The sequence below is a fragment of the Mus caroli genome, chromosome 4 (assembly GCF_900094665.2).
Source record: "Mus caroli chromosome 4, CAROLI_EIJ_v1.1, whole genome shotgun sequence".
Classification (NCBI taxonomy): Eukaryota; Metazoa; Chordata; class Mammalia; order Rodentia; family Muridae; genus Mus; species Mus caroli.
In genome coordinates, this window is record NC_034573.1 from 88,196,311 (window position 1) to 88,208,297 (window position 11,987).

Here is an 11,987-nt window from a genome sequence, read left to right on the forward strand (position 1 = left end):
TAAATGTACCATAATTTCTGTATCCATTCCTCTGTTGAGGGACATCTGGGTTCTTTCCAGCTTCTGGCTATTATAAATAGGGCTGCTATGAACATAAGATCCTTCCCATGTTTTATTTCAGTTGTTGGCTTTTATTATGTAAGGATTTTTTAAAATGTATTCTGGATGTTAAGTGTAGTGACAATTTTGGAATTTTGGTTTCTTTAAAAAATGTAGAAATATTATAGGAATATGTTTTTATTTTAATGCCAGGTATATGGGGTATGGTGGGACTACTTTAGACTGTCCCCAGTAACTTGACTATGATTTTCCTTCTGCTCTAGCAGTGACGTAGTTTTTCAACCTGCAGATAGTTTCTGTGACTGTGTGACATTTGGAATTCTGGGAACCTTTCAGTGGGTCTATAGAGTGCTGGAGCCCAGAGTGTGCTTGTTGGTTGTTCAGGGGGGTTGGGTGCAGTTTGTTAGTAGTCGTGCTCAAAGACGAAACAGATCCAGGCACCTCTCTCTCTCTCTCTCTCTCTCTCTGCTCCTCTATCTTTCTTTCCTATCTACTGTTAGGCGGAGAAATTGCATGGGGGAGATAAAGGGTGAGAAAAGAAAAACCCACAAACTATATAGAGAAGCTACAGTTAAGCCTATAACAATAACTGATTCAACAGGTATAATTGTCTCAGAGCCTTACTGCTGAATAAGCTCACGCTTTCTGAACTCGGGCTGGCTGGTTCAACTCAGCTGTTCTGGCTCAAACTCTTTTCCATGCTGACTGACTCAATCTGGCTTCTCTCATTGAATTAGTCTGCTTAGGTTCAAACAAACTAGCAATTAATTCTAATTTTTTGCCTCCTTATCCTCTGGCTTCAACTGCCTCTGCTGATGTGTAATAAACTGCAGGAACTCACAAAGAACTCAGCTCCACTGTACTGTACATATATTCATCCATACACACAAACACACACACACACACACACACACAATTGTCATCTACTGGTTGATAAGGGGTTATAACTGCTGACAAAACAATTCTTTTCTAGCGATTGATAGAACAGCGAGACACTCTGAAGGAGACGAATGAGGAGCTGCGGTGCTCAAAAGCACAGCAAGATCACTTAAACCAAGCTGGTGAGTTGGCTAGATTTAACTTTATTTTTCTAATGACTGAAATAAATTGATGACACACTAATTGATTTTCATTGCTTAGATGCATCTGCTACAAAAAGTTATGAAAATCTTGCTGCTGAGATCATGCCAGTGGAATACAGGTAAAGTTGTACTGATTGATAATCCATATCTGGTAGTACAAGTGCCAGTTCATTTGTGCCAGTTCATTTTTTTAATTTTTTTTTTTTTTTTACTCCAGGAATTTAAAGAATTATTAGAAGTTACTGATAGAGTAACAGTTTAGTTTTTATGACATGGTCTGTATTGTATTGAAACCATTTTAATTTTTTTTTTAATTCTGAAAAACTCTTTAATATATGAAATTCAGATCTATGTGAGTAAAATAGAAACATTGTCAGTGGCAGTGGAAAAATTAAACAAATTATAAATGTAGGCAGTTCCCTTCAGTCTGTCTTTCATTCTGGTTGTGTTTATGGTGAATTAGGTATTTTACCTATCCACTTGTAAAATATTCCTTGGATTTTGCAAGAGTCAGGATTTATTTATTAAAACTCAGATTATCCCATGTTTAATTTTATCAAAATATAATCCATCCACTTAAAAATAGTTTGCTGTTTCTTACTGTATTCAGAGTTGTCACTGCCACACTGTGACCATCACCATTATTATCTGATTTTAGAATGGTGGTTATGGCACTTACAAGACATACACTTAGTAACAATTGTTACCCATTCCTGCCACCCCATCTCATCCCTAGATGACCAGTACCAGCTGGTTTTCATTAATACTTTATATACAAGAAATATATAGTAGGTAACTTTTAGGAACTCAAATCTTTTCTCTCAGAATATTATAGACAAATAATACTGAAGTTCTCTTTGGCACATTTAAACTTTATAGATTGCAAAAATTTAAAAATACATCCGAAGCAAAAGCCCATAAAGTAATGGTCTAAATTTGTAACCTGACTTTTCATGCTAGGTTATAAGACCATGTGCTTTGTGCCTAAAATTCATATAGCAAAATTTGCTTTACTGTACATTTTAGTAAATCATTTTAAGACACATAAGACAAAACAGCAATATCATCATAAGCCTCTGAATAGTTTGTAAAGTGAGAATCGCTTTCTTTGTTGTTGAGTTTATCATTATGCTAAAATTAGTTTTTCAAGGCTGTAGAACTTAATTTTTAGATTGATGCTCTTGCCATTTATAACAACAAAACGTTGGATTTGTTGAAAGTAGTTGCTTTGAGGTTACAAGATTTGGAAAAATGAGAAAGTGTACATTTCCTATTTAATGTTAAAATAAACTTTGTGGGTTTTTTTTAACATCTCTATGCAAAGTACATTAAAACAAGTATACGAACCATTAATGTAATTTAAAATATTTAATATACCATATATTTGTGTTTATATTTATACCACTTCTTGACTCTCACTAACCCCTGTGTGCCCTTTGTCATTCATTAGCTCTCTTTCTTTACTTGTCATTATTACATGTATAGTTAAACAAATCTTACCTGCTGAGTCCATTTAGTGTTGCTGATATTTGGGTGTTTTGGGTTCTTGAAATTGGATAACCAATTAGAGGTTCATTCCTGGAGAAGACTGACTGTCCGCAGTATCTCAGTATAATCTTTGTCTTGTGAGAGTTCCCCATCCGACTGATGCTGTCACTGTTCAGGTCTTGTTTAGGTAGTCAAAAAGTGGAGATTTCATGTATGCACCTTCCCTGACTTACATCAGAGATAGATTTCATGGCAGACATATACTGGTCCTCTGGCTCATGCAATTTTCCCAGCACATTTTCTTCAGTGTTTCCTGACACTTAGATGGAGGATTGTATTGTAGATGTAGTTGGCCTGAGCACCCCACAATTAGTTATTCTCAACATTTTGGCAGTTTCTGGCTTCCTGTAATGGTCTTGTGCAGTAGCAAAAAGAAGTTTCTTGAATGGAGGTATAAGAGGTACACTTATCCATGGGCATAGGGATAAGTATTAGAAATGCATTTAAAACCTAAGTGTGGTTGGTATCTCATGCTTTTAATCCCAGTGCTTTGGAGGTAGAGGCAGGAAGATCTCCTTGAGTTTGAGGTTAGTCAGAGCTATGGTGCATATTGAAACCCTGTCTAAAAGGAAAAAAAGAAAAAGGAAAGGAATGCAGTTATAAGTTATGTTCTTATGGGGACACGCCAGTAGTGTGTTTAGTGGGCTTTAATTCCAGTCACCAAGGTTTAAATGCCAGTATTGCGTCTTTTGGGCTGCTTTGACTTGCTGGTGATTTTGGCTCATAAGCATCACACTGCGTAGGATTGCTTTATTTTCCTTAGTACTTTGGAGTTCTGTAAAATCTAATCCTCATAGAGACTTTTGGGCGAGAGCCTGCTGAATTTCTCTTAAGCCCAAAGTTTCTACAACAGGGACCTACGTCCAGCCTCATGAGAGGCAACCAAGTACAGCAGAAATAGCTTATATTGTTTTGGGAATCTCCTAGATACCTCTAACCAGCAACTAGAAAGGTTTATCCTACCTATAATTTTTTTTTTTGGGGGGGTTGTTTTGTTCTGTTCTGTTTTGTTTTATCTTTGGTTCTTTGGGGGGAGTATAACCACACCAAGTGGTGTAGCTTCATTAAAAAAATTACACACCCCCACTACATTATATATGTAGTTTTCGATAAATATAAAACAATTCTCCCACCAGAAAATATCCTTAGTGTATTTATCCGTCCTTCCCCCTTTCACTGTCTGTCTGTCTGTCTCTCAGTATTGTGCTATTCTGTTCCTCCCAACTTCTCTGCCCATTTTTCCCATTTCACTCCTTCATAACACCTACTATGTCCTGCTGTTCTCTCTAGAGTTTGTGTCTTCCATGGTCTGTTTACTTTCCAGGTTTCTGTGCTTACTCCAGTTAGATACTCAGTCCTGGAGAGTCAGAGCTGGGAACTACAAATAAGAGAAATGGAGCACTTGTATTTCTGGATCTGAGTTACTTTTCTACTTCCAACACTACCTGCTAATTTTATTATTCCATTTTTCTCTACAAACAATTTCATAAAGTTAAAAATAACCATTTCTTGACATATGTTCAGAGGACTGAACATCATAATAGCTAAGAAATGAAAACAACAGAATGTCCTTCAACTGATGGGTAGATAATGAAAATGTGATACATGTACACAAAGACTTTCTTAAAAGAAAAAATAGAGACTAATGATCATAAGAATAAAGTTTTTAGGCAAACTTTTTCTTTCATTTTGTCGTTTTTATTATATATTTATATATATTAAGATCATATACTACATTTTCTGAAGTTGCTAAAATTTAAAATGGAATCATATTGTCTAGGGACTTAGATAATTATTTAATGCTCTAACTCATGGTCATTTACTGTTAACCTTTAACAATTTTCTTTTAAGTTGTGACCTTGTAGGACATACAGTGTTTCTTTTAAAACTTTCAGAAGTTTTGATCATACTTTAAAACTAGAGCTATTGAGTAGATACACATTCCCTTAAAATAATATGGTGGTTCCAGTGAGCTAGCTCAGTGAGTTAAGGTGCTTGCTGCCAACCCTGTCTTCCTGTGCTATCCCTGAACCCACATGGTAAAGGAGCAAACTGACTTCACAAGTTGCTTTACATGGATACCTTGTAACATGTGTGCACAAACATATACATGTACTTATACACACAAATAAGAAAATGTAGCAACAATTTGAATAGAATATAGTAGATTTTATTTTTAAAAACTGAAAAACAAACCTTCTTTTCAACAACTCTCTTTTCAAAGAGAGGTGTTCATTCGACTCCAGCATGAAAACAAAATGCTTCGCCTACAGCAAGAAGGGACGGAGAATGAACGCATTGAGCAGCTGCAGGAGCAACTGGAGCAGAAACACCGCAAGATGAATGAGCTGGAAACTGAGCAAAGGTGACTGTTTAGATGTCATGGGACTCCTCCATTACCTAAAAGTGGGATACAGTACTGTGGTCCGAATAAATAGGCAAGCAGATGTTTCTCACCACTGTATTCAAGAAAGAAGGAATTTAGTTGAAGGAAGGAATTTTCATGTAATAGTCTTGTTAGCTAGGCTACTTATTCCTGAATTTCACTATATATCCTCACAACTCAAAGAAAACCAGTGAGTAATGGTCTGACAGCTACTTCAGTTGGTTGTATAGATAGGACACGGATTGTATAGTCAAGTTTCTAAAATTCTTACACTGAAGTTTATTTAATTTCAACAATATTATATGAAGCAAAACCTAACATAGATCAAAACTTAAATTTTTAAATAGAATAAAATGCTTTATCGAGATTTATATTGGTGAGATAAAAAGTTCACTTATATTTTAATAATATTGGTCATTCTACAATCTTGGACATGGAAATGACAAACTAGTGATAAAATATTACATGAGAATAGAAACAATGCAGTATGTAAACATAGGCAAAGTTTCACTTCCACTTCATGCAGTCAGTTTCTTAAGTCACTTAAATTCAGACTCTGTTCAACTTGCCACAGGAACAATCTGCATATTGTAGCAGCAAATTGGATGCTTCCCTGGTCCTACTGAAGTGTTTGAGACTTGTATAATCATAAACAAAGAATACTCACACCTGACTTTTATGAATGTCCTGTTAGAATATTCTATAATAGCCTTTCTTCTATGCTTCAAGCAGTTTTTTTCAGTGTTAGAAGCTGAATCTCAGGGGTCCTACATGACAAGTAAGCAAGCAAGCAAGCAAGCATTCTGCTGAGCTATCTCCACCCTTATAAGTAATAGTCACATACAGGTACTTTTGGGGGACCACTTATATTAAATTGTCACTTTCAATTAGTAACTTAAGATGATACTTTTTCTGTCAATAGTAAGGACATGGAGACAGAGGGTCAAAAACTTACTGAAGTTAGTTAAACAGCTTATAAACTTTGGTTTTCACATTGAAAGCATATGTTGATCTGACTGCTGAGTACTAACTTACCTCATCGACAGTGGTACTCATTATAGAGACAGTTGTAGCTGGACAGTGTGCTTATGCAGCTTTTACCAGATCTTAAAGCGACCTTAGAGTTTCAGACACTTGAACTTTTTTTTCTGTGAGCAAAATACTGCCTTGCTAACCCTGTAAATGCTAGGTTTCAGCTTTTAGTGAACTGAGAAGGAATGATAAACCTTGACTGCATTCAGCATATGTATATACATGCTTTAAGAGAAGAGAAATTACATCCTGTTCTACCTATTGTGCTTGTCACAGATAATCACCTTGTACTTCTTTCTGCTAGCATTTCTATTAAATGCATGAATGCACTTTTATAACTGTGTAACTACATTCACTTTGAATATGAGTAAATAAATACCAACTCATATCACAATAGGTTGAGCAAAGAGCGCATCGGAGAACTACAGCAGCAAATTGAGGACCTCCAGAAGTCATTACAAGACCAGGGCTCTAAGTCTGAAGGTGAAAGTGTAAGTAGTAGAGTCCATAACTTGTAAGTTCTCTAATAATTTATGCTACCCATTTGTCTGCATTTGAAATGCTACCCTTCACATTAAGGGTACCTTCAAATACCGTATATATCTGCATAGCAGATGCATTGGTTTGCCAACTTGAATAATAATAGATTATTCATAAGTATCATAAGATGATTTCTATCTGTGCTGCTCAGCATCTATACTTAAATTCTAAGTCTTGGCTTAAGAGAGTGGTATACTTTGAGACCTAATGGATCTGCTGGGATTTAACTAAGGTTGGCCTGAAGAAAAGTGAAATTGAGAAAAAACTTGCTAATAGGAAAATGAGAATGAACCAGTGATTACACCTAACAGATCATTCAGGCAATCATGACCAGTGTGCAGGACTTAAACTGTGCAGATTGAAGACAGCACTCCCATTATTTCCCTTCACACACCACACCAGAACCTCTCCGAAAATATGGGCTAAGATAAGAAAACGTGAAAAGAGGTATTGTGACATATCTAGCAGTTTTTCCATACTTTACTTATATATGTGGGGAAGAAAAGAATTGTGAAAGATGTATGTAGTTGAAAAAAAAAGGTAGATAGACCTGGATGTATTAGCAGATACCAGTTGATAGAAAGTACTGGTGGGGGAGGAAGCTCCAAAGTTAGGAGAAGTAGAAAGGCAAGCTGAAAGGGATTTCCTTTCTGTGTTTTGCATACTTTATATGGTTTTCTCTTTCTTCCCTGGGGACTTGGAACATAGAAGTCATCTCATGCATGGCGGCATCTCATATGTGCATATATACGGTATCGTACCCTCTTTAATACCGATAATGCTAAGCCACGTTAGGGAATACTTTTAAGATGGCACCTGTTTAGGGGACTACATTTTGGGTTGCAGTGTTTTGAAGAATAATTCATGTTTTGTTTTTCATTTGTTACTGTCCATGTTATCAGATTGTGTCTTTTAACCTTCTAGGTATTTAGTGGATGTAGAACTGCTGTTATGATTTAAAGTACTACTTTTGAAAGAGGAAAGTTGCTGTTTTAAATTTGTTTTTGACAAAAATCAGGTTGTCTTATTTTAATGTTGATATTAAAATGATTTTTACTTATAATAGTAGTTTTATAATATAACTATTAAAATCTGTAGTTTTTAATAGTTATCTAGATACTGAAATGTTTGATACTCCTCAATATATCACATTCAGCTTATATTTGCTATTTTTTCTCCAAGTTCAAGTTTAATATTTACTGTGTTGAAAAATGTGCAGAAGTTTTCTTTGTTCCTGTGTTTTTACTTCATTTCCTGTTCTCGCTTCCTTTCCCTTTGATATAGAAATTATTCATAAAATTTTAGGTTTTAGAAACTGTGCTGCTACAAGTACATGCTTTGAAGACTATTTTTACATAATATACCTTCAAAAGAGGTTCAGAGACTTAGATGTTTGGGTAATTTACCCTTTGCAACTGAGTCATCTTAACAGCAACTATTTTAATTTTATAGTCCAGCAAATTAAAGCAGAAGTTGGAAGCTCATATGTAAGTAAAACTGATGTTTCATTTCAAAGGGGAAGGGTTGTAGAAGCTTCTGGAAACTGTTCTTTTCTGATTTGGTGAAGGAATGCCTGTGCTCTGGTGTTCCTAGACTCCTCACCACTGCTACCAAAAGCAAAGAAAACATTTTCACCTGCTCATGCCTGCCAGCCAGCCCAATGCTAATATCATCTGACACATTTAACCAAACAGACATTACCACCTTGCTTATATGGCTGCTAACTCTATAGAGCGCTTCCTTTCTCTTGCATAGGAAGTGGAGGTGCTGAAAGATAAGGCAAGAGTTTTGGAATGCTCTGTGTGTCAGGTGCATTAACATCCTCACTGCAATCAATGTACTTAGAAAAATATGTTCCCTTTTAACCTGTGGCAAACTAAGGATCAGACAGATTCTTGCCTGAAGGCCCAAAATTTCTGTGGCGAAGACAAGTTTTTATCCTCAAGTCTGTTTGACACCAAGCTCCATGCTCTCTCTGCTACTCAGGGAAAAACTAACAGAAGTCCATGAAGAATTACAGAAGAAACAGGAGCTCATTGAAGACCTTCAGCCAGATTTAAGTCAGAATGGTAAGTGTTCATTAAAATCTGGATCAGCCTTCTCAGGCTCTGCCCCTTCTAGTGAAGGAGATAAAAATAGATCTGTCTTTACACAGTGTGTAGTTAGGCACATTGCATAAGAACCATGCTATTTTTAAAAGCTCAGTTCATTTGCATATGATGTCATTTTAAAGCAAAATCAATTTAATATGATGAACTGATTGATATAAAGGAGTATCAAACATTGTATATGCTAGTCAAGTTAATACTATAGAATCTGAGTAAAATAATTTCAGAATGGATTAAAATATAAATGTCAAATCAGGCAGTGTTTTACTTTCTTCCATGTGAACAGTATACTTTGTTTTTGTGATGCTTACTGGAAAGAACAGAAGTGTCTAGATTATAGACAGTGATTCAGGGTACCTTACTTATTTTTGATAAGAATGAACAACAAAGAAGTTAAAGGGTTTTCTTGGAAACAGTCTTACCAGTCAATGGAAAATAAGTTTGATAAAGACAAGTTTTGTGTGAAAATCAAGTGTTTTAATAGGTAATAATTGATTTAATTTTATTTTCACAAATAGCCCAAAAGATCAGTGAACTTGAAGCGGCTCTTCAGAAGAAAGATGAAGATATGAAAGCAATGGAGGAGAGATACAAAATGTACTTAGAGAAAGCCAGGAATGTGAGTGACACCCTCCCTCAGCTGATCCCTGTGCCCATATTCTATCATACTTAGTTCTGAGAGCACTGCCGCTTGGTGTTGAATGTAGTCACTTTGCTGTTCTCTACCATGCTTTGCTTTGTCTGTGAGGTCTGGCATCTTCTATGTGACTCTTGCATACTCAGTAATATTCCATCTTAGTGTCAGGTAAACATGACCTTAGGGACAGCTTGAACATTGATAGAAAGGAGTGAACTTACTAAACAAAGTGGCTGCTGTAATAGAAAGTCTTTTACTTCAGAGCAATGAACCTAAACTTTTATGCTAATGTTTGTCCAGACAATGCCATGGGTATGAAATACACAGGCAAAGTGCATGTCTGAAGAAATACATTGCTTTGTCAAGTTCTAACTCAAATGTCCAACTCTCTCCCTCTATAACATGTTGCCTGTGTTTACAAAACAGAACTTCTCACCATGTTTGAGGCCTCTTGCATTGCATGGCAGAAGTATGCCTTCCTTATACTTTTATCTTTTGAGACATGTTGAGGTGTCTTGAGGATGAAGAAGTGTGTCTTGCATTTCTGTAGCATTAACTGTTTTGTAAATCTGAGGCTGGACTTGCAGCTGTATTGGTAATCTATCTTAGTCTTCTTCATCTCTCGCTTTTGATTCTTGGCGTGGGTTTGTCCAAAATAAGGATACTTGACTGGATAATCTTTGTTAATTTTACTAGAATGTTAGCAAAATGGACAGAAGAGAATGTATCCAGTTGGCTTTATTTTACACCTGAGACTGAAAGTCTATCTTGATGTTCACCAGACTATTCTAAAAGCCTTTCTTTTCCTAATTCTACACTTTGACTCAGTTATCTGTGAAAATACATTTTTACAGTCTTTATTTTCATATAAATGTACTCTCAGAATGTTAATATATTATTTCTTTATTTAATAAATTAAGGGATTTCGTGGTGGTGCAGCTTTAAAATACTGGTAGTATATTTGTCTTAATATTTAAATTCCATATATTTACCAGTTAAGATGTCAATGTGAGTTGTAGCAAAAGTTGAACCCCAAATCTCAAGGCTTCACATGTTGGACATTTCTTTCCTAGTTGTAGTGTATGTAGTCATAAGTGGAAGGGTCTCTGAAATAGTCATTCAGGCTTTAACTTTGGAGCCCGAGGTTTACGTAACATTGTCACAGTACTAGATGAAGAGAGACAATAAAAACTTCTGAGGAAATATATAAAAGGCCAAGCCTGGAAACAGCAAACCTCAGTGGCAGAGCTCACACGTATGACCACACTAAACATCTAAGAAGAAAAAAGCATATACCATAGGTATATCTCAGAAGTAAAAAGCAAATAGATTTGATAAACCTGTGGGACCTGGGTTTGATTTCCAGCACCTATCTGGTGGCTCACAACCATTTGTACCTCCAGGTTCAGGGAATCAGATGACATCTTCTGGTCTCTGTAAGCACAAAGTATATATACGGTGCACATACATACATGTAGGCAGATACCGAGAGATGAGGTTAAGAAGGTAGTGAAAGCCCTTCTTTCAGGGTTACCTTTTTGGGGGAGTAAAGTGGAAAACAGAAGGCTTTTGAGTAGAGGTATGGCATGATCTGACTTAAGTTCTTACGGAGTCATAACCAGGTCACCTTGAAAAATAGCACTCAGACAAAATAAAACTAATAAATCTAATTCTAAAAAGCAAAACAAACCTCAGTGCTCAAAGTTTAAGTAACAGAAAGACTAAATTGTTATCATTGAAGATGTACAAGATGAATTTGGTTTGGTTGTAAACAAATTTCTAATGACTTTGTGGATAATCTATAATTTTTATAAAGCATATTCTTGTATTCTTGATATCTATAAAGTCAAAATGGACTTTTTTCCTTTGTGTAGGTAATAAAAACTTTAGATCCCAAATTAAATCCAGCATCAGCAGAAATAATGTTACTCAGAAAGCAGCTGGCGGAGAAGGAAAGAAGAATTGAGATTCTAGAGGTAACATCTCCACATTCATTAGCGTCTCACCTCTCCATGGAGTCCTGGGAATTAACCTCTGTCGTGTTTGCCATTCATAAAATGTTTGTTAATCATGGTGGGATCCTGATAACTGGTTGAGTTTTTAGCGTTTTTGCTTACACAATTTTTATACTAGTACTTAAGTCATTTTTGTAAATAAAGGTGGATGTAGTATTGTACAGTTTTAATTAAGATTCACTAATTGCTTTTTTAGTTTCTATGGTAAAATGTTTTACAGGATTACTATTTTCAGAGTTGCTATGTTTGAAATGGATACATACTCCTTTAGAGGCCATGCTGAGCTGTGTTATTTGACTTCCCCCATGAACTATGAATTGGCTTCTCACATAACTAGAACAGTCTGTTCATACCCTTTACCTTGTATGATTTCCCACCAAGTAATTATGAGCTGTGATGGAATTATTTTCACTCAAAACTTCTAACATGTTCTTTCCTACACCCAGAATCTATATACAAGGCTGGTGTGTGCCTGCTATCATCATTTGTCCAGACAATGCCATGGGTATGAAATACACAGGCAAAGTGCATGTCTGAAGAAATACATTGCTTTGTCAAGTTCTAACTCAAATGTCCAAC

General features: G+C 35.8%; 1 protein-coding gene across 1 annotated transcript in view; it reads left to right on the forward strand.

Moving 5' to 3' along the window:
* Hook1 (hook microtubule tethering protein 1) overlaps positions 1-11,987 on the forward strand; it is a 54,440-nt gene that overhangs the window by 37,130 nt on the left and 5,323 nt on the right. The window contains exons 13-20 of the mRNA XM_021160006.2: positions 1,034-1,121; positions 1,201-1,261; positions 4,915-5,055; positions 6,506-6,599; positions 8,101-8,135; positions 8,635-8,717; positions 9,275-9,375; positions 11,268-11,369. Of these exons, the coding sequence (XP_021015665.1) occupies positions 1,034-1,121; positions 1,201-1,261; positions 4,915-5,055; positions 6,506-6,599; positions 8,101-8,135; positions 8,635-8,717; positions 9,275-9,375; positions 11,268-11,369 (705 nt within the window). The remainder of the gene's footprint in view (positions 1-1,033; positions 1,122-1,200; positions 1,262-4,914; positions 5,056-6,505; positions 6,600-8,100; positions 8,136-8,634; positions 8,718-9,274; positions 9,376-11,267; positions 11,370-11,987) is intronic.